At 35.2% G+C, this 27,301-nt stretch overlaps 1 protein-coding gene and 1 pseudogene across 11 annotated transcripts in view; both read left to right on the forward strand.

The window, feature by feature from the left end:
• Positions 1-14,375, forward strand: part of ZFX (zinc finger protein, X-linked) — a 44,789-nt gene extending 30,414 nt beyond the window's left edge. For 10 of the 11 annotated variants that reach the window (XM_023522335.1, XM_023522337.1, XM_011378463.2 and 7 more), the window contains 5 exons: positions 7,835-7,984; positions 8,205-8,348; positions 8,720-8,872; positions 9,404-9,544; positions 10,368-14,375. In XM_023522335.1, the coding sequence (XP_023378103.1) occupies positions 7,835-7,984; positions 8,205-8,348; positions 8,720-8,872; positions 9,404-9,544; positions 10,368-11,551 (1,772 nt within the window). In that variant the 3' untranslated portion in view covers positions 11,552-14,375. The remainder of the gene's footprint in view (positions 1-7,834; positions 7,985-8,204; positions 8,349-8,719; positions 8,873-9,403; positions 9,545-10,367) is intronic. The other variant, XM_023522339.1, reaches the window with a different exon arrangement.
• Positions 14,376-20,760: 6,385 nt separating this feature from the next.
• LOC111730899 lies at positions 20,761-20,878 on the forward strand (annotated as a pseudogene).
• Positions 20,879-27,301: the final 6,423 nt, after the last annotated feature.

Below are 27,301 nucleotides of genomic sequence, written 5' to 3' on the forward strand. Positions count from 1 at the left end.
GTTCAGCTGTTTTGAGCAGTTGGTCAAGTGATGAAATAAATTAAGCACAACATTGGTCATAGGAGACATCCAATAAAAAGTGGTTCAGGGAATGAATGAATAAATAAATCCAAACCCCTGCATAAACTCTGAGGATCAGTGCAATCTAATGGTTTAGCACAGGAGACATGGTAAAATATTCATTTATTCCTTTATTCTACAAGCTGATTGTTGTTCATGTCTAACCGTTATTTTTATATATGTGCTCTATCAATTTTGTACCTTAAACCATTTGGTAAAACACAGAATAAAATTTTAGAGTTTAAAAAATAGATATCCACATGGGAATATTTCTGAGATGTGAGAAAAGTCTTTTTTACTAAACTAAGAATATTTTAGAGAAGATATGTTGAATAAGCTTTAAGCTTGTTCTGATAAAATACGAAAGGTTTATGTTAATCCATCTAAAAGTATTGTCTTTACTGTAGGCACTCAGATTTATTTAGAAATCACTAAAATTAATGAATTAAGAGTTTTCAGTTTAATGTTCAATCTGGATGTCAGTTAGATTATACCAAGAATAAAGTGCTCAAATAAGGCAAAGATGTTATAGTCCTCCTCTCTCCTCACCACAACAAAGATTGGGTACAAAGTCTGTCTACATCTTGAAAGCCTGAGAAGCAATTGGCACTTTAGATTGGCCTTGTGACTCATATTTACTGTTTATCTACTGGAGACCTAGACAAAATCATCTGACAGCTTGCCCTTTTAATAGATCTGTGATTACTTTGCGGGATAATGGGGGTTGGGCAGGCAAAAGAGGGGAGGAGAGAAAGAGAGAGAACATGCCTCTCTCTTCTCAGGATCTTAAGCAACAAGGTGTATGGAAATAGTGCCTTTAGCTTAGCATCAGCTAGCCTTCCATTTGGATGCCATTCTGCTGCTCACCAGCTGTATGAATTTGAGCAAGTTACTGACTTCTCTTTGGTCTTAGTTTCCTTATTTGTGAAATGGCAATGATACTACCTGACCTGCAGGGTGGTTGTGAGAATGAGAGGTCATGTGTACCAGGCTCCAGCACAGAGCATGCCTGTCAGTAACTGTTAGGTGTTGTTATCATCTACACAGTCTCTGTTGGTGGCATCCATTGGGCTAGCAAAACTAACTGCACTAGCTTTACTTAAGACCTTCCCGTTGCCCCTTCAGGGAATACTTGGATAAAGGCAGGCACAGGGTGAGATTGTAGTAGTCGTTCCTTTCTTTTTCCCCCTGAATTTATAGTATTAAGAAATCAGTTCTTGGTTAACTAGGTTTAGTTAACTATGTTTTTGACCAGTTCAGTGCAGCTTGGCAGATGTTTTTCCTTAATTGTATCTCTGACATCATGCGAGAGATCATTGTAACTTAGGACAGGCATTTGAATGGCTCTGATCCTTTAATTCCCTATCTACAGAATGAGGCTAACTTCATTAAACCTTTGAACCTATCTCCAGGAAAGTTTCAAGAATTAAAGATCAGATTATAACCAAGTCTTTGAAATCTTTTATATGCTATATAATAAAAATTAGATGGAATTATAACTTTAGAAAGAGGGTTCCTGAAGAGGGAGGTAAGAGAAGGAGGTCTAAAAGTGAACTTTTGAGTGTATTTATCTACTAGAACATTTACTGCCTTGGCAGAATGCTTCCTGCAAGTTACTTAGGTCGTTTAGGTGCTCCAGTTTCACATCTGTAAAGTGGAGATAAAACACCTAAGTCATGGGGTTATCATCATTGATTTCATGATAAAATATATGGAAACCACTTACCACAGTGTCAGGGACATAACAGTTGCTCATGAGCTCAGGTCTCTTTTCAGGAAGAACTGCCTATCCGTGGTATCTTCACTGCTAAATAGCCACTCGCCCACACAGAACCCCTGAGATGTTGAATAATGTCAAGTTTTTACTCTATAGTTTTCCTTTTGATTGGATTTTGGGTTTAGAGGTTTAAAAAAACTGGAATGATTAATAAGATTGTTGGTCTTGTCAGAGTAAGTTAGAGCAGGCTCCTGGTTCAGAGAACTGAATTCTCTCTTTGACAGCAATACTGAGGTAGGTGTACTGTGTTATGAAAACGCTGGTTTCCCTCTTTGACGTCAATCCTAACATTCACACCTGGGAATCTTGTTAAGTCTTTAGAAAGTATTTGCATATTCAGACCGTCCCTTGAAGTAGCTTATTTAGGAAGTAAAATCATGGGTCATAACCTTTAGCTCTCTGAAATATTCTTTTATTTAATATAAGAAGAATTTCTGAGAGAAACAGAGTAAGAGTTTATCCCAATAGTTGTCTAAACCTTTGTGTTCCAGTATGGTAGTTATTAGCCACATGTGGCTAATTCAAGTTCAAATGAATTAAAATTAAAATTATGCATATAGTTCCTTAGTTGCACCAAGCATATTTCAGGTGCTCAGTAGTCACATATGGCTACCACAGATATAGATATAGGACATTTCCATCATTATAGAAAGTTCTATTGATTAGCACTGGTCTGTAGATTCAGTGAAATTGTAAACAATATAAACAACCCAAAGAAGAGATACAGAGGTTCAAAGAATATATTACAAGAGAAAATGATAGAAAGTAAACTGACAGAATTCAGGAAGAAACTGAAGATAAAAATAAAAATAAGATAAAAGCCACCATAGAAGCAGTTGTAACTATAAGAATAAATATGCCTCAGTATATAACCAGGGGCAGAAGGACTGGACTTTTATGAAATCACAAAAATGAAATGGTTAAAAAAAAAAGATACAAAAATGATTATGGAGAAGATGGATAGATATGGGAGACAGGTAATGGAGACAAACACATGTAAGTGAAATTCCAGAAGAAGAGAACAACCAATGAACTAGAAAAATATTTGTAATAGAAGAAATTTTTCTGAAATAAAGATGGAATCTTCCTTGTTTCAGGAAATTTACAGAATGATAAAACCAAGTTATTCTCATAATGATGTTTAGTGAACTTTAAAACATTATAGGAACATCTATACAAGTACTCAGTGTTAGAAGACAGTGAAACAGTGTCTACAAAGTTCTGAAAAAATATAACCTAAGAATTTTATACCTAGTCAAAATGTCATGGATTGACATTTTTAAATATTTGGAAACTCAGAGACTGTAGCACCCTTTTTGACAGTCCTATTTGGTAATGAATCTGGTAAACTAAAGAATCAATAAAAAGATCTCTAGAATGGAGAAATTGTGATAAAAGGATTTGTAGTGAGTGTTAAATTTATTTGATATAAAACTATAAAATATTTGGGAAGAGATGTGTAAATGTGTTAATTTCCACATCTTTCATAGCAGGGTGACAGTAGATACTAGCTTTAAAATAGATTCATGTATTATGAGCAAAACATGACTTAATGTTTTTATAATATTTTTTAACTTTAGAGGGTTAAGAACCAATAATGACAACATTTACTTCAAGATTCATATATTGAACACATGAATGTTGTGTGCTTACTATATGTCAGGCAGTATTGTAGGCATTTGGGATATATCAGTGAACACAATAGATGACAGTGTCTTTCCCTCATGGAGATTATACTCTAGCAGAGGTACACAGACATAAATAAGTGATATAGTATAAATGATTCCTGCTTGGGGAGAAAAAGAAGTGTAAGAAGGATTTTGGGTTACAAATGCGATCAGGGTTTGCTGAGATGACTTTTGATCAGAGATTTAATTGTGTGATGTCTGATAGACATCAAAGACATGCAAATCTGAATTTGGGAAACAGGACTACAGTGGAGGTGCAAAATTGTTGGCATATAGATGAAATTTAAGCTCTGGGATCACCAATGCAGTGATTGTAGATAAACCAAGACCAAGGGCTAAGCCCTGGGCTGATAATAGAGATTTGAGGAGAGAAGAGAATTTAGAAAACAGGAGAGGGGGAAAGTAGCAGAAAAGGTCCAACTACAGGTTCAGGGTCTTGAATTCAAAGTGAAACCATCAGAGTGTGTGTTTGTGTGTGTGTGTGTGTGCGTGCACACACACACACACAAGATATAGCTGCACAGATGCTAGTGCAGAGGCAAAGAGGAAAATTACGTTTAGCTGAGTTTGTGGTTCAGCCAAGCCAGTATGATGAAATGAAGAGGGATGGGGCAAGGGATTGGAGAGCCAGGGAATGGAATTGACCATGGAACCAAAGTTTGAGTAAATTCTAGTAATTTTTGTTTAAAAAGAGCATATTACAATATTCAATTTTCATTAAAATTGTTCATTCTTTTTATTTATAAATATGCCTAGCAATATCTGAGTAATAATCTGTAAATTCTATTGATAGTTCCAGGTGGTAGGATTTTGAGCATATTTTTTCTTAATCTGTATAATTTCTACAATAAGCAGTATATATATTTTAAAGCAAAGTTGCAGAGGCATCAAGGAATGCAAATAACATTAAGTTCAGGGTGCATGGGATAATCTGGAAGCTGAAAGCAGGAGGCAGTTTGGTCAGAGGTCAGTTACTAAGTCAAATTTTTCTGCAATTTTGAAGTATAAAATGCTGGATCAGATGTAAAGGTTATTAATATGTAAGGCTTGAGGAAACTGATACCAAGTTTATTTTTTTTAAATAGAAATAACTGGGAAGGAAGTTTACTAACATAGTGATAGAATCGCTGGTTGGTAGGACTATTCGTGATTTTTTTAAGCACTAAATTTTATACAGTGAACATATAATATTTCTTTAAAAAAATCAGAAGATGAAAATAAAGGGCTGGATTCTAAAGACAGGCACCTCCTCTGTCTCCCATCCCTCACTTAACTAGCTCACTGACTTTGGGCAAGGTCACGTACCATCTCAGAGCCTTTATTTCTTCATCTGGAAAAGGTGAGAATCAAATGGAATAAAAGTACAAAGAAATGATAAGAGAATTGTGAAATGCCATGCAAATGGCAGTTATTATTAGAAGTAGTCTTAATTTTCCAGAAATTATGCTCTTATATTTTGGAGAGGCCGTATTCTAAGCTCTAGTTCTTCATTTATTAGAAGAAGGCACTTAGGCAGAAGTCATGTGTATGATGACTCAGTTTTATCGAAGCCTTCTTTGTTTTTAGAAATTCATTTTTAATGGTAGCTTTAAAATCACAGCGAAATTTTGAATACTTAACAAGACCATCAAAATATTTTTTAGAACAAATCACTTCTATGATATTTCATACTTTGAATAATTTCATAGATTGAGTTAGTGGGGCAAATTCTCAAGGTGAAAATCTGAAGGTGAATTCTACTTTTGTCAAATGATAGAGTAGTTGTGCTCAGCTTAGGTAAGCCTGTATATTTGAAATGTGTTTCCCACACATTTCTAAAAGCAAACAGAAAGGTCTTTTACTCTAAGTTACAGGTAAATACATGACATTTTGCAAGCTCCAGAGTGATTAGATTTTCCAGTCATCAAAGGTTTTATCTTAAGAGTGCTGACAAACTAAAGTTTGCAAAAACAGCTAGCCTGACCTTGTTCTTTGTAAACACAAGGACATTTGATCTTTTAGTACTTGTTAGAATCAGTTTTGACAAACCTTGCCTAAAGAGGCCAAGCTTCATCAACAGTATCAACTATCAGAGATGAGTTTTCTGAAGACATAACAGATTTACTCAAGACTCTCCTGCTAGCTTGGCGAGATCTTCATCCTTCTAATGCTGTTTCAGTTTAAAATTCCAAAGCCACCTTTAAGAAAATAACATTGGCTTAGTCAGCCAATGTCATAAAAATATTTAGCTATGGAAAAGGGTAAATATACATCAGGCCGGAAATAAGGACATAATGCCGATTCTTTCCCCCTACAAACCATTTTTATAAAGCATAGTCAAGATAACTTGAATTTAGATAGTTATGTGCAGAGTTCAGAGAACCTCTCTTTGTTTTTTAAACTGCAAAGGGTTTAACCAGCTGGTCTCTTTGACCCTTCATATCATCAAGCTTGTCCTACATGAGCTCATTTTCTCTAGCTTCTCAAGCTCTTAACCCAGTCTGCTATTCTCTCACTGATATGGTAACCAGAGTCCTTGCCTCCTATTTCATATCTCAGTTGAAGCCACCAGCCATGAACTCCTCCAACTTTCTGCATTATAATCTTTCTCCTTTCTCTAAACACAACATAGCGAGTCTCATCATGTTTACCTCCTCAAGTCTCAGAAGGATAGCATATTTCTCCTCCTATTTAAGGAATATTCCTTTATCTTTGCACCTAGTTTCATCTCCTTTTTCCTCTAAGATCTTGATCCAGAAATTTTACCATGTCTGGCTTCAGCCTCTCACTTTCTAGTGTATTTTCTCCTACAGATTGAGCATACATGACTTTTTATCAGTTTAAACAGACAAACGTTCTTGACTCTGCAACCCATTCTAGTTACTGCCCCTTTGTTCTCCATTTAAATTCATACCTTTCATTGAGTCCTCAACTTAACTTTAACCTGACCCCGTAAGCCTTCACTGCACTGCTTTTCAGCAGGAACATCATTGACTTCACATTACTCCAGTTAGCGCAGACATTCCTTTCTGATTTGTGTGCGTGCTGCCTTATTGCCATGGGAATTCCTAGATTCTTGAAACTTTTAACACTCTAGCTTCCTTCATGACTTTCTACCAACCTCTCCAGCTTTCCTTTCTCGTGTTCTTTTGTGAACTCTTTTTTTTCTTGCCCCTCCCTTAAACCGATATTCTCAGGATTTCCTCAGCCCACTCTTTTTTCACCCGGCAGGTTCTCACTCTGACCTCAAGGCTTAGTTAACACGGAGCTGGTGGCTCCCAGTTCTGTGTCAGCCTTTAGCTTTCAGACTTGAATATCCAGCAACCGATTTCACATCTCAGTCATTCATTGAATCATTGATTCATCTATATTCTGAGCATCTGCTATCTCCAGACTCTGTCTTAAAAGACTGAATAATGAAAATGCGAGTTCTGCTCTATCAATGGGAAAGATAGGGGGAAAAGTCCGGATAGTGACAATACAGTGAGTCATATACTCAGAAACAATCAAAGGGTGCTGTGAGCACAGAGGGATAGGGACAGGCACCGGTTCAGAGAACATTTAGGAATGTTACCCCTCAGACCTTAATTAAACTTGCAGGAAGCGAGATCCTTTTCCTCATTTCTTTTAACATTTCTTCCCCTCAATAACTCAGTCACCTAAATCAGAAATTCCATAGTATCCTTGGCTCCTTTTTCATGTTGTTTTCTGTCAGGCACTGTCTTCCTGTTTCAGTCCTAGGATAGACTTCAATCCAGCCCTCTTCCCCATCTGTACTACCTCCATCCTGATTTCGAGGCCTTGGCATCCATCACCTGCATTATTTCAGTAGACTTAAAAGTAGTATCCCTGCTTTATGTCTTGATCCCTTTGGACCCACCTTTCTCAAGACCAACATGGTGTAGCAAAAATGGCTATCTCACCATGTCACTGCTCAGCTTAAAAGTGTCTCATCACCTACAGCAGAGGTTCTTAAACCTCTGATCAGAATCCCCACCTCTGTAGATTCTGATTCTATTGAACTGCTAGGTGCTGGCCTGTGTTTTTAGATTCCCTAAGAGATCTTGACACCTGACCAGATTGAGAAACCTCCAGCCTACCAGGATCAAGTCTGAGCTTCTCTTCCTGGTTGCACAAGGCCCTCCATGTCCAGGCTTTGGCTTAGCCATTGGCCACATGTCCCACCATGCCCTGCGTGTCTACTTGTCTAGGTAAAATCATTCAGTTTTATGTGAATCAAGTTAAAGATTATATTTGTAAAAAAGACTTGAAAATGGTAACATTTAAGTATTTGCTATTATTATTTGTAACGTGTTCTCTGCCTTTTTAGTGGATGATGCTGGGAAAATGGAACACGATGGTTCCTCTGGAATGACCTTGGATGCAGAGTCGGAAATTGATCCTTGTAAAGTTGATGGCACTTGCCCCGAAGTCATCAAGGTGTACATTTTTAAAGCTGACCCTGGAGAGGATGACTTAGGTAAGAGGAAACCTCCACATTATTATATATTCCGATCCAAACACTTCAAGCTGATAACTTTTGGGTAGTTTAGATAGAGAACATTTGAGATCTTTCATGAAGATAACTTTTAAGAAAGAATTCCAATATAGCTATAGCAAAGCTTGTAAGATGTAATAAGTACAACAGGTGGAAATGAAGTTTTCACATAAATTCTTGGAACTGTTATCTTCTCTGATAGGTGGCACCGTAGACATTGTCGAGAGTGAGCCTGAGAATGATCATGGAGTTGAACTACTTGATCAGACTAACAGTATTCGTGTACCAAGGGAGAAGATGGTTTATATGACTGTCAATGACTCTCAGCAAGAAGATGAAGATTTAAGTAAGTAGGTGGCCTTTTTGTGGGAGAAAATTTTATGTTCCTGTAGCTCTTTTTTTTTTTTTTTTTTTAATGGCCAGTATTTGAGGGAAACAGGTAGCATTATTATAGAAATTATTATGCTGCCATATTCCAAGGGAAAAATCAGTGACTACATATGCTTAGACTGTTGCTTTAAAAACAAATAATGGTGAAAAAACAAGAAATAAATGATCCATTCAAATGTTTGAGTGCCTACTATGTGAAAGTTCTGTTGTAGGTATACAACAGTTGAACCTTCTTTCTACTTGTCTATTAATTGAATTCAAATGAAACTATCTTTCCTGTGATCTCTGTAAATCTGGCTACAAAAGTTTATATAATTTTCTACTTAGATGTTGCTGAAATTGCTGATGAAGTCTATATGGAAGTGATTGTAGGAGAAGAAGATGCTGCCGCTGCCGCCGCCGCGGCCGCCGCACATGAACAACAAATCGATGACAATGAAATCAAAACCTTCATGCCAATAGCGTGGGCAGCAGCTTATGGTAAGTCGCATAGCAGCTCTTAGGATGGAGTTGGTTCTTGAACATGAATTCATGATTGAAAAATGGTTTCTGTGGTCTTAGGTTTCAGAAGTCTGAAATACAGCCCTGTAAGGGTTTTTTGCTTTGAACAAGAATAGAAGATTATAAAGTCTACTATTTGTCTTTATTTTTAATAGGATTTTCCTTCATGTGTATATTATGTAGAAGGAAGTACTACAGAGAAGTACACAGACTTTCAAGCTGAAACTTTTCCTCTTGATTCTATCTGGCACATGCCTTTACAATTTTGGGAGACAGCAAAGGAGTCCATGGGGCAAAATGCCGACATGTGTTTTTTAGATTTGGAAGCTAGGCCATTTCCTACGGTCTTGCCATAATAAATGTGGTCATAAAACCCATTATCTAGAGTGGGGAATTTCTGTCATTCATGAGTATCATGGTTTACTTTTTGTTGTCGTAGTTAATAAAGAATCCCTAATTCTTTATAATTTATAATACAGTATAATTTTGTTTTTTAATACGCATTGTTAGGTAATAATTCTGATGGAATTGAAAACCGGAATGGCACTGCAAGTGCCCTCTTGCACATAGATGAGTCTGCTGGGCTCGGCAGACTGGCTAAACAAAAACCAAAGAAAAGGAGAAGACCTGATTCCAGGCAGTACCAAACAGGTGAGGGGCACGAGTTCCACAGCGCAGCGTGCTTTGCGAGCTCTCAGATGAAACTCAAGTGTTTCCACAGAGGTGTTGTGATGGCATTTTAGCTGCTAGACCACATGTAGCTTTTGTGTATTGAATTTGAAAATATAATTTTAAGAATTCAGTGATATTCATGAATGATTTCCTTGGATAAAAAGAAACAGGGAATGGATCAAACATGGATGAAAAAATTCAAAACTTGGGTGATTTTAATTGGAAATGAAAAGAAATCCCTCAAATATGTTACAAGCATTAACTTTTTTCACATATTTAAAGAATCTGATTATGTCAGCATAAAGCAGGCATAATTTACAGAGAGCAGCAGGACAGGCACTTCAGTTTATGTGACATATTCCTGTCTATTGTATGCCGATTTGCATTTTAAAAAATTTATAGGTATATTTAAGCTTTACTATAAATTGACATGAATTGTTTTTTGGAATAACCAAAGCAGAGATTGTGATTGCAAAACTTTATTCTTATGAATAATTTCCCACCGATTTCTAAATTGATACAGCTTCAATCACTAGTTGATAGAAGTTATATGTTTATTCATTTATTTTTTTTAACTGGAGGGAATGAGGTTGGTACAGTCATATAGTTTTCAGATCACGTTCGTAAAGATAATGAGGTTGCCGTATCTCTTATGTTGAAAAATGGTGAAAGGAATGTTAAACAAATAGCCTAACTTAGGAGTACTTGTCTGGTAGTGTTCAGAACACACGCTTTAAGTTCTTGAAGATACCAAAACAGAACTTGGTTTGACCACTCATGTACCTTTCTTTTCCTTTCTTAGCAATAATTATTGGCCCTGATGGACATCCCTTGACTGTCTATCCTTGCATGATTTGTGGGAAAAAGTTTAAGTCAAGAGGCTTTTTGAAAAGGCACATGAAAAACCATCCTGAACACCTTACCAAGAAGAAGTACCGCTGTACTGACTGTGATTACACTACCAACAAGAAGATAAGTTTACACAATCATCTGGAGAGCCACAAGCTGACCAGCAAGGCAGAGAAGGCCATTGAATGCGATGAGTGTGGGAAGCATTTCTCTCATGCTGGGGCTTTGTTTACTCACAAAATGGTGCATAAGGAAAAAGGAGCCAACAAAATGCACAAGTGTAAATTTTGTGAATACGAGACAGCTGAACAAGGGTTACTGAATCGCCACCTTTTGGCAGTCCACAGCAAGAACTTTCCTCATATTTGCGTAGAGTGCGGTAAAGGTTTTCGCCACCCATCAGAGCTCAAAAAGCACATGCGGATCCATACTGGGGAGAAGCCGTACCAATGCCAGTACTGCGAATATAGATCTGCAGACTCTTCTAACTTGAAAACGCATGTAAAAACGAAGCATAGTAAAGAGATGCCGTTCAAGTGTGACATTTGTCTTCTGACGTTCTCAGATACCAAAGAGGTGCAGCAACATGCTCTTATTCACCAAGAAAGCAAAACACACCAGTGTTTGCATTGTGACCACAAGAGTTCGAACTCAAGTGATTTGAAACGACACATAATTTCAGTTCACACGAAGGACTACCCCCATAAGTGTGACATGTGTGAGAAAGGCTTTCACAGGCCTTCAGAACTCAAGAAACACGTGGCTGCCCACAAGGGTAAAAAAATGCACCAGTGTAGACATTGTGACTTTAAGATCGCAGACCCATTTGTTCTAAGTCGCCATATTCTTTCGGTTCACACGAAAGATCTTCCATTTAGGTGTAAGAGATGTAGAAAGGGATTTAGGCAACAGAATGAGCTTAAAAAGCACATGAAGACACACAGTGGCAGGAAAGTATATCAGTGTGAGTACTGTGAGTATAGCACTACAGACGCCTCAGGCTTTAAGCGGCATGTTATTTCCATTCATACAAAAGACTACCCTCACCGATGTGAGTACTGCAAGAAAGGGTTCCGAAGACCTTCAGAAAAGAACCAGCACATAATGCGGCATCATAAAGAAGTCGGCCTGCCCTAACAGTACTTCTACAGACGTTTGTAGAGACGTTGGCCTTGAAGCAGAAAATTCATTTTAAAGCCAGTCTCGTTCACATATAATACTGTATATTGATTTATGCTGTGTACAAATGGAATTGTTGCTTCTAGTTGACTTTTTTTTTTTTTTTTTACATTTTGTTCAGTAGCGTGTTCTGATTTCTATTCAGTTTGTTTAATCAATAGGGAAAAGCAGCAACAAGCAAGTTGCTTTTAACAAAGTAATCCCTGATTCTATACTGAAGTTTTCTATCTTAGAAGTTTTATATTTATTTAAATATTTACCTTGCTTACCTTGATGGTACTCTTCTAAGACCATTTAACTTAAAGTTAAGGTAACTTTAGATTGGTTACTCTGAAAGTAATCACATTGACTCATTTCCTCCTCCCCTCATAAATTTCTCACAATAAAATTGTCAGAGACATCTACTAACATACATGGGAGATCTTACAGTTAAGTCTAACTATGATAACATGAAAGTCACTTACTTGTCTTGCTTAATCTTTTCAGACCACATGACAATGAAAGTTTCCATTTGAGCTTTTGCATCCCTGGCATTGCTGAGTAAAGAACAGTGGCTGGGTTTGTGTTTACTTTTCATTTTGTTTAGCAGACGAAGTATACTTTTGAGGGGCTTTCTTTGGAGTATTTACATCTTTGTCGGCATAGCAATCTTTTAGTGAACTTCATTGAGAAATTTTGCTTGATCCTGTTGTATTTTGATTATTCTGTCTGTGCTGCTTTGTCTTGGAATGGTTGTGTGCTACCAATGAGACTTATTGAGGACTGCATTTTGGAATCTCCTAGAGGTAATTCACGGCTTATAGGATCTTTTGCAACTTTATATATGTAAATGTACTCTGAATTATATATATGCATATATATATATATATAACACGTATCTGTGTGTATTGCTTATTTTACATATTTATACACACAACCCCAAGTAGTAGTTGTTTAAAATCTATAATGAGAAAAGTATTAAATTTACAATAACATGAAAGATGCAGGGATGTATGAGAGCATTTTGTAAATCATGCTCTTCAGAGAGACTACTCAGGTGAAGAATTAGAAGGAAAATAAGGACACTAGTATTTTTAAAGAGTAAAGGTATTTTCTTTTAAATATCTTTGGTAATTGAAAAGTAGAAGTTAAGATGTTTCTAGATAGAATGTTTTCATACAACTTCAGCTCCATGCCTTTATATTTTTCTGAAAAGCTAATGAGTATCCAGACATACCTCCCTCGGTTCTCTCCGAGAAGCCCATGAGGGAACTCTATGTCACCAAGTGAGGGGGGACTATGGAAGCTACTACTATGGCTCCATCTACCAGAGATTGGGTGCTAATTATGATTTATACTCGGCAAGTTCAGCCTGCTTTGTTATTTCTTAGTTACAGTTAGCAAACTTTAAAATACTTAACACTCAAGTTGGCTTTGATTAGAAGATAAAGGTATGTTTTAAGTGCATGAGGAAAATCTGAGGCCTTATTGGGAACATCACCAAGTCTTTCAGTTTTGTTTTCCTTATAGAGTTGATATTTTTTAACAAATGGTTCTGAATCAGTCACAAATTCATAAAATGAGCTCAGAATTTGGTTATGTTAAGATGAATTTTGGAGAACAAGCCAGTTTTGGGGTCCTTAAGTTGGCTGTTGGCACATGAGTATCTGGCACATTGTGGGAGATTTAGGACTTTTCTTCCCACTTGATAGCTGCCTTGCCACTTCATTATGGTGCTCCATCCCCTTTGTGCTTTTAGGTTTTTACCTTTCATCTTTCTTTTTGCTGTCGATATTTGTATTCAAGAGTTTATAGGGTTAGAGATCTAAATATTTGGTGTTTGGCAAGCCTCTGAAGTGCTAGATTGATTTAGTTCAGTTCTAAATCAAGTACTTTAGGCTAATATGAATTCGAACCTGAATACCAGTCAAAACCAAGGCATGGGCCTATCCCTGTGGGAACTCCTGTGCCCTCTTGGCCTCCATAACGTGCTTTTTTTAAAAAAGTAACTTAACGTTGTGTGATTCATTGCCCTGCAGTACTATTCTTGAAAGCTCTGTCTTTTTTTGTGAGAACCTTTAAAATCTCTCTCATTTTTTATTTTTCCCAGAGATAATGTAAAACATTTAAATGAAAGTGGGAATTTATTAATTTTAAAACATCCTGTAAAATTTGAAAATATAAATAATTGGTCATTTAACTATATTTTTTTAAATAAACTGAAAGATAAAGAACACAACATTTTACACACTTTATATTTCTCTTACATAGTCTGGAATCATACACAGTTCTTTTCTTTTTAAAGCACAATATTGAAACCTTTAAAAGGTATTTAAGGGTTTGGTCAAGTGAATATGATGAAATGTATTTGTCTGTATAAAGAGAAAATCAAATTGTAGTCACTGTTATGTACTGACATTAGTTACAACCTAGTTTTAATTCTTAAAACAATTTTGATTAGCAAAGCTAAAAAAATGGATGTTTCAGTTAAATGTTTTAAAGAGGTACAGATTTTTACAAGGACATAATATAAGTTATTGTTCTGTAGAAATATCCTATTAAATATTGTATGTCCCTCCTTCTGTACACTTTGTAAAAAAAGTAAAATACATAAAAAGAAAATCATATAGGGATGTGTGACATTATTGTAATTGTGTACTTGAGAATAACGTGCAAAAATAAAAATCAGAATATTTTCCTGTTAATGAATGTTTAGTCTATTTGATACCAGTACTAAGTTAATGCTTTTTCTTAAGAAAAATGTACAGTTTTTGTAAACCTAATAAACATCAAAAGCAGCTGATTATTTTCATTTCCCCATTTCTTAATTCCTTTTATGCAGCAGTGGAATGCAGAATGCTTGATTGCTTTGAATTTTGTGATCTGGATGCAAATACTGATAATATTGCAGCCCTGTGAATTTGCAAGTAATATTTCAGAGAAGTTAATAGGTGATTGATGAATCCTTTGATGAGCAGGTCCTTGAAATTCATTTTTCTCTTTTATCTTCATAAAGGATTTGTTTTATTAACATCTCCAATTCTCCTGAGATAAATTTCCCTTGTATAAAGTGGTTTTTGAGAGCACTTAAAGTTCATTTCAGTATCAATCCATAACACGTTTAATCAGTGGGAGTTGTCCCCACCTCCACAGGAGTAGCCCTGCCCTAGAGTTACCCCTTTGCGCCCAGTGTGGAGGGTTCTAGTAGGCACTAATATACTAGAGAATAGTCATTGTCATAATAAAAATCAGAAGTTAGGTAAAAGTTATCAGGAGTCAAGAACAAGATAGATGTGAACCATCTTTGATTTTTAAAGAGAAGGTCCTGCAGATCTTCAACTATGTAGGAAAAAGTTCCTAATAGTTGAGAGTAAATAATCGAGATGAGGTAAGTGATCAAGAGGGCATACTGAACGTTAACTGTCCAGAGCCATACATCCATCAGACAAAATTGTGGCCTGTTCAGAAACTTAGTTGTAATAGAATGCCTGACAGATAACATCTTAACAGTCTGCGTTCCCAGACAGTCAGATCATATATTACTCTCTTCTCTGGGAATCTTAGTATTGACAGTTTATTTCCCACAAATTCTAGGATTCATGTAAAGAAGAGCATGACCAGTCAAAATCTAAGAGGGTGCTGTTTCAGAGCAGTGTGTTTCAAAATGTGGCCTGGCAGCAGCGGGCAGCAGCATCACCTGAGACTTTGGTAAAACATTCATATTCTCACCCCTACCCCAGTCCCACTGAAGGGGAATCTGGGCATGGGACCCAGTGATCTTGTGTCTTAACATGTCCTCCAGGTGATTCTGATGCATGCTCAAGTTTGGGAAACACTTTTAGTGTACTTCAGTAATTTAAGAGATGATGGTGCAGCATTTTGTGTGATAGACAAACATGCGTGCATAACGTGCACCAAAAATAAGCAGTTGAAGGTGAAAGGGGCTCAGACTATACCTTGGGTTTGCCCCCTTTTAAAGTGTGAGCCTGCCAGTCAATAAGTAAATCCTTTAGTACACATGTAAGTAGCCTGCACTTCATAAATCTTGTATGACCTCCCCCAAGTTACATTCCTTAAACGTTAATAGAACTCAGGAAGATTCAGCAAGTAAAAGACAAGGGCTGAAAAGTGTGCGTGCGTGTGTGTTTAATTAATTGGCCCAACGTTAAGTAATTCATATGTGAAAAACCATTTTGCCACATTCTGCAGCTGTTCAGATAAAGTCAAAATTAAGTTTGCCCTTTTGGATTTTTGTGTATATATATATATATTGTTTGCCTTTTTCATATAATAAATCTTGGATTCATTATATATTGTTCCTGTTATCTTTGACATCTTTGCTATTGTAAATAAATTCCTATTTTGTTTTCAGTTACCCTAGTTGAATGTTGGCTACAGACAGACAGACACACACACACACACACACACACACACACAAATGAGGAAACACAGTTAAAACATGGTATAAGCTGGAAGTGATTCGACCCCTTCGGTTGTTAGTGCTTCTAGCACCAATGAAAATATCACATAGGTATAGCATCTGCTCATAGGTATAGCATCTGCTATTGCACATAGGTATAGCATCTGCTCCTGTTCGGTCTTTAAAATCATTTTCATGACCCCTGAGATGGAAATTCTTACTCTATTAAAGTTTGAAGTAAAAATGAAGAATGATTTTCCTTTATTTGCTTTTTCCTGTTCACTTGATCCCTCGCGTCACTGATACTGGTGAACACAAGATTTGGCATTATAATGACCTGCTGATATTGTAAAGCCACTAGGGTACTTCACTGCAGAAAGTCTGCTTAGGACTTACAGATGGCATTTATTCATGATGTGAATTACCACAGAAATATCTAAACGCATTGCCGAAAACAATAGTTAACTAGACCTATATTACTTTGCTTTCCAAGAGAGGCCAGTTTCTGCTTTTCTTTTGTGCATTGAGAGCAGAATCCATTTCCTTTTGCCTGAGCGGCTTTGAAATAAGGGGAGGTATTGCAGAGCCATTGCTTAGGGTTTTGAAGGTTCTAATTATACCTGTCTTCCTTTCTGGGTCCTAACCACATTGAAAATAGACACAAGAAACCACCAGTTGTGTGTGACTTCATCTAGTAAAGCTAGACTGGGAAACCCAGAGGCTGAATCTATCCCCCCCTCCCCAATCTAGACCTTGACTGATGCAGCCAGTTCCTTGAAGGTGTGGGGCCCACCCTACCCCGTGTGAGCTATAGAGAGACTGCTTGGTCTCTCGCCAGAAAAATGGAGCAAATGGGAGAGAATGGCTGCATCCTCTTTCTCAGCCCTCCCAGGCTGGGGCTCAGGGAAGGCGGAGAAGAGTTCCCTTATGCTGTCCTCATATAATAAGGGTTAGTGCAATTTTGGGTGGCCCTCTGGCTTTAGCCCCCTAGCAAAGTGTGAGATTTTTACCTTTAGTTTTGCATATACGTGTTCATTTTCCCGTGTTGACTTTTACTGTCCCATCTTATGGTGGTGGTGGTGGTGACAATTTCAAAGGTTTAGTTCCTGTTTCTCCCAGGGCAGTATCCTTTAATTTTTCTTCAGAAAAATAACTTTTAAAGGGCAAATTTACCTAACTATACAAAGATGGAAACCTTGCCATTTATTTTTATTGCATGTTTTCATACCAAGATTTGGAAAAATGATCATCCACGATGCCACTTACTTTATTAAAGAGATTATTCATCTTCTTTTCCAAACCTAGTTCATAAACATGAATCTTTTATTTGTCTTATAACTACAGCATTGATGATATTCTATATTCAGCAATTTACTTTTGAAACGTCAAGTATTTCCACTTCGGTTGCCTTAAAATTTTTTTAATGCACATTGTTTTTGGAGAGAATATGGAAAATTCAGAATGGTACAAAGAAAGTAAAATGCGTTTCCCCCTCATTCCCATTACCCAGAACATTATCCTTTTAAAAATGTCTTTACTGAGTTTTAACTTTATTAGATTTTTCAATTGTGAAATACATGTTATTATAACAAATGTTATATGTACAATACAAAAAGTAAGTATAAAGATAAACAATGATCTCACCTCCACACTTCCTCCAAGCCAATTTCCTTGAGGTAATCACAGTTAACAAACCATGCCTTCCCTACATGCTCATACAAAACTATAAACATAGATATGGAAAGAGAGCAAGAGGAGGTTTGTGGGGGATTTGGGATTTTTTGACTAAAATGAGATTACACATCTTTGGAAGTCACTTAATATATCATATCCATCCCTCTGGGACAATAGACCAAGCTCTATCTCATTCTCTTTAATAGCTGAATAACTTTCCAGAGATCGAACCCACCATAATTTAGTCAACAATTCCTCCTTTGAGGGACATTTAGGTTGTTTTCAGTTTTCTGCCACTGTAAGAATGGTAGAATAACTATCCTTATGTGCATAATCCTTACCTGTGCTTCGATTTCTGTGAGATAGATTCCCCAAGATGTGATTGCCAAGTGAAAGGACATGCGCTATTTAAAATTTGTTACTAGATATTAGCAAATTATTTTTTGTTAGAATGTAAATTCCAGGAGTGCATGGATTTTTGTTTATTGCTGTTCACTCAGAACAACATAGTATGTAGCAGGTGCTAAAGAAATATTTGTCAGATGTTGAGATTTTCAGGGTTATAGCAGTTTACACTCCCACAGCAATATATGGGAGGGCCCATTCCCCTCAGTCTTACAAACTAGTGAGTGTTAGAGCCAATCTCACAGGTAAGAAAACCTCTCTCCATGCCATTATTGTTTCAATCTGCTTTGACCTGGCTCCTCATGGAGTTAATAGCCCTCTGAAGTTTTTCTTTGATGAATCACCTGTTCAAATCCCTTGCCCCATTTTCTATTTAGAGTCTTTTATACATTTGGCCTATTAGCTTTCTAATATATTTGCTGCACATTTTTCTAGTCCATGATTTATCTCATTATTGTTTATGTTGCCTTTTGAGATTCAAAAATCTCTAATATTTATATAATCAAATATGTTTATGTTTTTCCCTTTATGATTCCTGGGGTTTCTTGTCTTACTTAAAAAGGTATTTTCTACACCAAGGTTCTACAAATATACACCTAAATTTTCTTCAGATATTTGTATTGTTTTGATTTTGTTTGGATTTTTATATCATTAAAATTATTTTGGCATATATTGTTTGGTAAGAGGTCTAGTTTCTCTTTCCTCTTGGGTAGAGAACCAATTATTATAGTACTGTTTATTAAGTAAGTCATTCCGGACCCCCATGAGCTGAAATGACACTTTGTTATGTGATAAGTTCATATATAACACTGAATTTATTTCTGAAGTCTATTCCGTTTTACTGATCTATTTGTTATTTTCGTGCCAATAAATTGTTTTGCTCACAGTGCTCTGTGGTGAACTCTAATATCTAGAAGGCAATTCCTTTTCTTTTTCATAGTTTTCTCGACATTTAGGCTTTCATAGGAACATTGAGATCATTTTACCCAGTTTCCTTTAGAAGACCCATTGGGATTTTTGATTCAAATTGCGTGAATTTTTAATATTAAATTGAGTCTGACATTTTATCATATTATCTTTATTTCCATGTTCCTCCCTTTATTCTAGTCTTGTTTTACACCCTTTAATAAAATGTCATAGCTTTCTTCATATATAGGTCTTATACTTTTCATAAGTCCATTATAATTTTTAGCCACCTAGATACTGCTAGATTATAGAGAAAAGCTATTGGATTTTTACACATTTTTCACGTTCCTTACTACTTTTCCACGTTATCTTCCCAATTCTAATTGTGCTTTAGTAGTCTTTTAAATTTCTATGAGTGCAGTTGTATGGCAAAAAGGTGTCAATGATTTCCTTTTTGTGTTTTATGTTAACTAGAACTTCTAAAACGATGCTGAATAGTATAATGTTGGTTTTGAAAAATAGCATTTACCAAGGTTAGGTAGTTTCCTTCCATTATTATTTTACTTAGAGATTTTATTAGAAATGACTAATATCGAATGTTTTTTAGCCTATTATTGCTATAATTACTTGATTTTCTCTTTTTATTTGTTGATATAATGAAGTATATCGAATCACAGAGATAGATTTTCTAAAGTTCATTCATATTTGCATTTCTAGGATAAAAGTACCGTACTTAGGCAATTTTTATTGTTCTTTCAATGTACTGAAGCTTAAATTAACTAATATTTTATTTAGAATTTTTGTATCTATGTTCATAATTCTTATGTTTTTTTCATTTTGTACTAATATGATCAAATTTGAATATTAATGTAATGCTGGCTTCATAAAATAAATTTGGAAAGTTTTCTATGATCTGGAATGGTTTAAAAACCAGAGGCATTGTCTGATTTTTAAGCATTAGACAGAACTCAGTTGTGAAAGCATTTGAGTCTGATGCTTCTTTATAAATGGTAGGTCTTTACTTTTCTGATCTCTTCTACATTAACTGTCCATGAGCTTTTCTTCTTAAATAAATATTGGTATCTATACTTCCCTTGGAAATCGTCCACTTTCTCTAGATCAGTACATCTATATCTAATATATTAATGTGCATACAGATCACCTGGGGGATGTTGTCAAAGTGCTCATTCTGATTCGGTGGGTCTGGGGTGGAGCTCGCGATACTGCATTTCTTGAAAGCAGTCAGGAGATGCTGATGCTGCTGGTCCATGGAGCCCTCTAAGAATTCAGTGGTTCTCAATTGTGGTCGAACATTAGAACCATACCGGGCAGCTTTGAACATCCCAGTGCCCAGGCCACACCCCAGACCAGTTAAATTAGAATCTCTGAGAGTGGGGCTCAGGCATCAGTAATTTTCCAAGCTCCTCGGGTTATTACAATGTGTAGCCAAGGTTGAGAACCACTCTTCTAGATTTTCAATTTATTGCCCTAAAGATGCGCACGGTATTCTCTTATAGTTGTTTTATTCTCTCGTGTTTCTGGTTATATCTTCTTTTTTTATCCTGAATGTTTCTGTTTTACCTCTCATTTTTCTTTAAACAGGCTTTCAGAGGTTTGTCTATTTCACAGATATAATTGAAGAAACAGCTCTTAATTTTGTTTATTTATATTTTTTGTTTTTTTATTTAATGAATTTCCTCATGCAGTGTTATTAATTTTCTTTTTCTATTTTCTTCTGGTTCATTTTGTTATTTATTTTAATTTTTTAAAATGAACTCCTTGAGTCTACGGCCACGCTTCCCTGAAAAAGCCCGATCCCCTCCGATCTCGGAAGCTAAGCAGGGTCGGGCCGGTTAGTATTTGGATGGGAGACCACCTAGGAAGACCAGGTGCTGTAGGCGTAAAAAAGAATAAAAATAAAAATAAGGAATCGTAAGCTGACAAAATCCTTGCAATCTGTGGGGTCAACCAAGGGTTGCCGTGCCTAAAAAAAATAATGAAATAAAATAAAATAAAATGAACTCCTTGAAAGCTATGCATTTCCTTTGATTTACAACTTTAGCTGTGTCCCATTGCATATTAATTGTTCTTTTTTATAATTTTCTAGATAATTCTACATTTCAGTTAAAATTTTTTTTCATTTACAGTTGACACGTAATATTACATTAATTTCAGGTGTACAACATAATGATTAGACATTTATATAATTTACAAAGTGATCACCAGTCTACATATCAGTTTTGATTTCCTCTTTTCAATAGTGTTTAACTTCCAAGTAGTAAAAGTTTTATACCTCTTTAGTGTTGATCTCTAGTTTTATATAAGCTTCCTGATTATATTTTCAAATCCTCTACATCCTTGCTAATTTTGACTACTTAATTTTTTAATTTTTGAAAAAATATTAAAATCTTCCACCATAAGAATGTTTTATGTAGTTTCTTTGTATTTCAAGTTTTGCTTTATGTATTTGACTTCTATAGATATTTGACATATCTTCTTCATAAGGCATGCCTTACTTTCCCTACAGTAATGAAAGTATTCTCCAATGTTATGTTCTAAAAGCTCTATAGTTTGACTTTTTACACTTAAGTCTTTAATCCACAGAGTTGGTTTTAGGATTTATATGAGTTTAGGCATCCATTTAATTTTTTTCAAGTTCAAATCGATACAAGTTCAACTCTTTATCAAAAAACCAATACTTTCCCCACCGATTTACAGAGCTAGCTCTGTAATATATAAAATATGCCTCCATATGTGGTTCTACTTGTAGGCTCTCTGTTTTGTTCCACTTGTCATTTGTCTTTTTCTGCAACTGTACTGCATATTGGAATTACTATAGCTTTAAAAAAACATCCTTATTGAGATATAATTCACATACCATAAAATCCACCCACTTAAGGTGTACAATTAAATGCTTTTAGTATAATCGAAGGGTTGTGCAACCGTCACCATGATCTAAGTTTAGAATATTTCATCACCCCAAAATAAATCCTATACCCATTAGCCGTTACTCCCTGGTCCCCCGCTCCTTCCAGTCTCTGACAACCATTAATCTACTTCCAGTCTCTATAGATTTGCTATTATGGTCATTTCAAATAAATAGAATCATACAATAGGTGCCCTTTTTGCTGGCTTCGTTCACTTAGCATAATGTCTCAGGAGTCACCCATGTTGTAATATGTGTCAGTACTTCAATCCTTTTTATAATAGGATAATATTCCATTGTTTGGATAGACCACATTTGCTTTATCTACTAATCAGTTGATGGACATTTGAATTGTTCCACTTTTTGGCTATTATGAACAATGCTGCTATAAGCATTTGTGTATAAATTTTTGCATGTACATGTGTTTTCATTTTTCTTGAGTATATTATATACCTAGGAGTGGAATTACTGGGTCATATGGTGACTCTATGTCTCTATGTTTACATTTTGAACAACTGCTAGAACACCTTCCAAAGCAGCTGCATGATTTTGCATTCCCCTCACTAGTCCATAAGGGTGCCGATTTCTCTACATCCTTGTCAACACTTGCTATTATCTGTCTTTTTTTTTTTGTACAAAAAGAATAAAGATTTTTATTAAGCTTTGTAAGCTGCATTCAATAGCCTTCAATACACCACACTACAACCCACCTACAATCAGTCAAACCCAACAGCAGGTCCTTCTTGCACAATCCATGAGTTAGGGCAAAACTCCCTTCGACTTACAGTAATATCCTACTCAGGTCTTGCGGGCAGGATTGGGGAATTACATCTCGTTTTTGATCACTAATGTGTGATGAAGAGCAGCAGGAGAATTAATTGAAAATGAATAAGAAGTGATTCTAATTTCAAAGTATGCTGTTTGGAAACATTAACAAAAACATCAAAATGATATAAGTACACCTGCTTCTACTAAATTTTTGATGGGAAAGTTCTCAAGAACAAGCAATTTGTTTCCTGCTACAGAAGGGTTTTTTTTTTAAAGATCAAAAGGATTTTTTTTTTCACGAAATTTCACATTTTGCTAATATGAAGCATAAAACAGCAACAGAGAACAATAATGCATACAACAACGAATACACCAGGGTAATGTCAATATTCGGAACAACTAGATAATTTTTTGGGAGGTGGTTAGAATAAATGCAGCAGAGATCAATCACAAAATTTTAAGGTTAGAGCAAGATCAGTCAGTGACTAAACAGAGTTAATATCTTTTATAGGACTATTACTGATTATTAGCATTTTTGTTTTGCAAATGGGCACATACTGGTAAGAATAAAAGAAAGGACAATAATTAACTACATACTTTAAAAATTATGAACCATGCAGAAGTTTAGCTCAAATAGTAATACTAATGGTCTACGTCCTATTCAAAACCACACAGTTCTTTGATCACAGATGCATGGTATTAAGTCACGAAAAGTTTCAGAACACACTGTGTTGATTTTGAAAGGTCATTTGCATCTTCTATGATTTCAACTTTATCTCCATTTAACTTGCTTGTAAAGTATGTATGATGTACTGTATATTTAAAATCGGCAGTATGGCAATATTAGTCAATAATTTTTTTGTTTTGATAGTTGCACTTTTAACACAAAAGAATCTCAACAGTGATGAAATTTAAGTAACAAAGGAAAACTGTGGTTGTGCCTTATTTCTTTTGTAATCATAAAATCAAAGCCTTAGACAAAGCTTTTTTTGTGAACAGTAATGCAAAATTAAAGATAATGGCATACATATGGTACCAAATGCTAAAAATGATATTTTAAGCTATATTGTTTGTTTTTTTGATGATAGCCTTCCTGGCGGGTGTGAAGTTGTATGTTGTGGTTTTGCTTTGCATTTCTCTAGTGAATAAGGGTGTTGAGCATTTTTTATTTGTATATCTTCTCTGGAGAAGTGTCTACTAAATCCTTTGCTCATTTTTAATTGGGTTGTCTGTCTTTTTATTATTGAGTTGAAAGAGTTCTTTATGTATTCTAGATACCAGTTCTATAACTTACCATAGTTTAAAAAAAATAATTCTTATAGTTCTTAGGGCAAGTGTACCCATTTTATTCTTCTTCAAGGGTGTCTTGGCTTTCCTGGTCCTTTGCAATGTCTACATATGTATTTTGAGGACTTACATGCTTACAAATATATCGTTCTTAATATTTTGCTTTTTAAAATATCTTTTTACTTTTAGCTTTAGGATATCATTATATTTTAGATTAATCTCTTGTAAAAAGTATACAAGCAAATTTTAAAAATTCAGTATGACAATTTTAGTCTTTTAACTGCAATCGTTTTAATCAGTGATATTTTAGGTATTTATCTAACCTATATATTTTTATATTTTTATTATCAAAAATTTCAAGCACAAACAAAAATAGTCAGAATAGGATAACAGACCCCTGTTTACCATTATCCAGATTCTGTAATTATCAACATTTTGCCAATCCCCTTTCATATATCTCTCCTCTCCCATTTTATGCTGAAAGATTTTAGAGCGACTTCTAGATATCATGTATTTTTAATGATAAATACCCAAGTGTGCTTCTCAAACAGATGGCATTTAAGTAAAATATAACTACCATGCCATCATTAGATATAGAAACATTTACAATAATTACTCATCAATGTATTATCCAATCCGTATCCAAATTTCCCTAATTGACTCTTCTATTCTAAAGAGTTCGTCACTCACCCATCTTTTTTTATCACCTACCCTTGTTTTTTATGAAATTGATTTTTCAGAGAAACCAGTTATTTGTTATGTGGAATGTCTCACACACTGTATTTGACTGGTGGCTTTCTCGTGATGTCATTTAACTTGTTCTTCTATCACTCATTTTTCTTATAAATGGATAGTTACATCTCAAGCCTTGATTAGGTTCCTATTCAATTCTTTTGGCAAGAAGACTTCATAGATGGTGCTATGTGCTTCCTATTGCATCACATCATTAGGCACATAAGATCTGGTTTTCCCACTTTTAGAGATGCTAAGATTGTTAAATAAATTTCGATACATATTTACTTTCATCCACTTACTTGCTTTATTTCAGATTTATTGTTTTTTACTACTCCATTTTGCCCTTCTGTTAGTCTGCAGATTAAAAGAAGTTTCTTTTACTATGTTATTAATGGTTACCCTGGACAGTACAACATGGTTCCTTAACTTATTAAAGTCAAATGTTAGTTGGTACTTTCACATTTCTCTGAGAAAATGTAAGGACTATAGAACACCTTAATCACATTAGTTCCCCCAACTTAAATGCTACTGTCGTCATATATTTGAAGTCTCTGTGTGTTTTAAACCCTCTAAGACATTATTTTTGGTATATAAGTCAATGCTCATTTTTACCCATATGTGTACTGTTTTTGTTCTTCTTTTCTGCATGTCTGATCTTTCCTCTGTTATCATTTTTGTTCTGCCAGAAGAATACTTTAGAGTTCTCTTTACTACAGGTCTACTGGTGACAAATTTGCTCAGTTGTCAAAAATGTCTGTGTGACATCTTTGTTCTTGAATGATGTGTTTTCCAGATCTAGAATTCTAGGTTGGCAGTTATTTTCATCTAAATTGACAATCTCTTCCTTTATATACATACACACATACATATACACACACACATATATGTATATGTATATACATATATACGTATATATACATATATGTATTATATCGTATTATATATACGATATAATATATATATAACATTTTCTTTATCTACTCATCCATTATGGGCACTTAGATTGTTTCCATATCTTGGCTATTGTGAATAATGCTGCAGTGAACATGAGAGTGCAGATGTCTCTTCAAGATACTGATTTTATTTTCTTTGGCTATATTCCCAGAAGTGGGATTGCTGGATCGTATGGCAGTTCTATTTTTAATTTTTTGAGAAACCTCCATATTTTTTTCCATAGTGGCTGCACAAATTTACATTCCAACCAAGAATGTACAAAGATTCCTTTTTCTCTACAACCTCACCAACACTTGTTACCTTTTGTCTTTTCGATAATAGCCATTCTAACAGATGTGAAGTGATATTTCATTGTGGATTTGATTTGCATTTCCCTAATGATTTGTGATGTTGAGCACCTTTTCATGAATCTGTTGGCTATTTGTATGTTTTCCTTGGGAAAAAAAAATGCCTATTCAGGTTTTTGCCCATTTTTAAGTTGGATTATTTGTTGTTTTACTATTGAGCTGTATGAGTTCCTTCTACATATACCCCTTATCAGATATGCAGTTTGCAAATATTTTCTCCTATTCCGTAGGTAGCAACATTTCGTTGATTGTATCCTTTGCTATAAGAAGCTTTTTAATTTGATTTAGTCTCACTTATTTTTGCTCTTTTTTGCCTGTGCTTTTGGTATCGTATCCGAAAAATCATTGCCAAGACCAGTGTCAAAGAGTTTTTCCCTAGGTTTTCTTCTAAGAGTTTTATGGTTTCAGGTCTTACATTTAAGTCTTTAATCCATTTCAAGTTAATTTTTGTGTATGGTGTAAGATAAAGGTCCAAGTTCATTCTTTTGCATGTGGATATTCATCTTTCCCAACACCATTTATTGAAGAGACTATCCTTTGCACATTGTTATGACTTCTTTCAACTTTGGCAAATTTGAAAAAGTCTTTATTTCCTTCATCTTTGAAAGATATTTTCACTTGGTATAGAATTCTAGGTTGAGTTTTTTTCTCTTACTCCTCTAAAATATTTCTTCACTGTCTTCTTACTTGCATTGCTCCAAAGAGAAATAGGCTGTTCCTCTGTTATGTAATGTGTTTTTTTATTGTCTGATTGCTTTTAAGACTTTCTCTTGATCACTGGTTTTCAGCAATATGATTAGAATGTGCCTTGGTATAGTGTTTTTCATGTTATTTTGTGCTTAGAATTCATTGAATTTCTTGGATCTATAAGTTTACAGTTTTCATCATATTTGAAAAATTTTGGCCATTAATTATTTGCTGTTAATCCTATTCAGTGTAATTTCATCTCGGACATTGCAGTTTTCATCCCTTGCAGCTCGATTTGGGTCTTTTAAAAAATATCTTTCATGTCTTAACTTTTTAAGTATATTAAATACTGTTGTTACTCTTTTAATATTCTTGTCTACTAATTCTAACATCTGTGTCATTTTGAGGTAGGTTCGATTGATTAATTCCCCCTCCCCCATATTGGGTTGTATTTTCCTGCTTCTTTGCATGCTTAGTAATTTTTAATTGGACAACAGATGTGGATTTTACATTGTCAAGTGCTAGATAATTTTGTATTCCCATAGACATTCTTGAGCTTTATTCTGTGACACAGTTAAGTTACTTGGAAAACAATTTGATCCGTTCAAATCTTGCTTTTA

Source organism: Pteropus vampyrus, unplaced genomic scaffold (assembly GCF_000151845.1).
Source record: "Pteropus vampyrus isolate Shadow unplaced genomic scaffold, Pvam_2.0 Scaffold339, whole genome shotgun sequence".
In the NCBI taxonomy this organism is placed as follows: domain Eukaryota; kingdom Metazoa; phylum Chordata; class Mammalia; order Chiroptera; family Pteropodidae; genus Pteropus; species Pteropus vampyrus.